The sequence below is a fragment of the Vipera ursinii genome (genome assembly GCF_947247035.1).
Source record: "Vipera ursinii genome assembly, chromosome: 12".
NCBI lineage: Eukaryota > Metazoa > Chordata > Lepidosauria > Squamata > Viperidae > Vipera > Vipera ursinii.
In genome coordinates, this window is record NC_139525.1 from 8,196,630 (window position 1) to 8,197,610 (window position 981).

The 981-nt window shown below is 47.9% G+C and overlaps 1 protein-coding gene across 1 annotated transcript in view; it reads right to left on the minus strand.

The window, feature by feature from the left end:
* Window positions 1–323: 323 nt before the first annotated feature.
* The window catches only part of PCDH19 (protocadherin 19), a gene marked incomplete at its 5' end in the record, with an annotated part of 107,158 nt that continues 106,500 nt past the window's right edge, over window positions 324–981 (minus strand). The window contains one exon of the mRNA XM_083371888.1: window positions 324–981. This exon is cut by the window's right edge and continues 63 nt beyond it. Within this exon, the coding sequence (XP_083228014.1) occupies window positions 452–981 (530 nt within the window). The 3' untranslated portion in view covers window positions 324–451.

Sequence of the window (981 nt, forward strand, 5' to 3'; positions counted from 1 at the left end):
CCCCCATCTAAATCAAGGGCACCACATTACAGATCGCTTAAGACAAAATCGGAGGGCTTTTATTTTTTTCCCCCAAAAAATTCATCGGAGACCCAATGGTCAAGCCATTTCTTGCCAAGGTTGCTTGATCTGGGGAAAAAAAAATACCAGGAATTCAAAATACTTTATGGATAATACTTCTGTTAACCCAAAGGGCCCTAGGTCACTTACCCGGCTAGAGGAGAAATAGGGGGAAATGAAAATAAAAATGGTGTTCATTTTGCTTCACTAGCCCCCTGATGAACCATATGAGAGATTGTCACATTAACGATCGCTTCATTTTATAAACAATACATTGAAGGAAAGCTTCTAAATACAGCAACTTTTGCCCGGTGAATTGTCAGTAAGCTCTTAAAAACGGTGAATCGTGTTTGGTGACGGATGCGTCTGTTTGTTCCATCCGCGGGAGCGCTTAGAGTACAATATCCTTTAGCCTCTTCACGCCAGGCGAGTCTTTCTCCCTACATTCTTGTAGAAGTGGGTTAATTTCATGCACTGTGGTCTCACTGTCCGAGCCCCTCGGCTCTGCTTCCATAGGCCTGGAGGGACCGTTGGTTACAAACGGCTCTAAGTCGCGATTGGACGGGCAGTGAAATATGCTGTAGGACACCAAGGCTTTGCTAGATGAGGGACTCTTCAAATGGACGGGCGAGGTGATGGGACTGATAGCTTCGCAACCGTTCCCAGCCTCCCGGACGGCCCCGTTCACCTTTGGGCTACAGATGGGTGGATCCAATGTCCTTTTACCTTTGACAGTGATTGGCCCCCGTTCCTCAGAAACGGGTTCACTCCTGTCTTTGCCAAAAGTTGCAAAAGTTCTCTTTGCGCTAGAGTCTTCGTAAAGCTCTGTATCCACACTGGAAGCTCCTAAAGAGAGGGACATGACGTTCCTTCCGTGTTCAGGAGATTTGGCCCGGGCGGGGGCAGGATTCCGGGGCATCC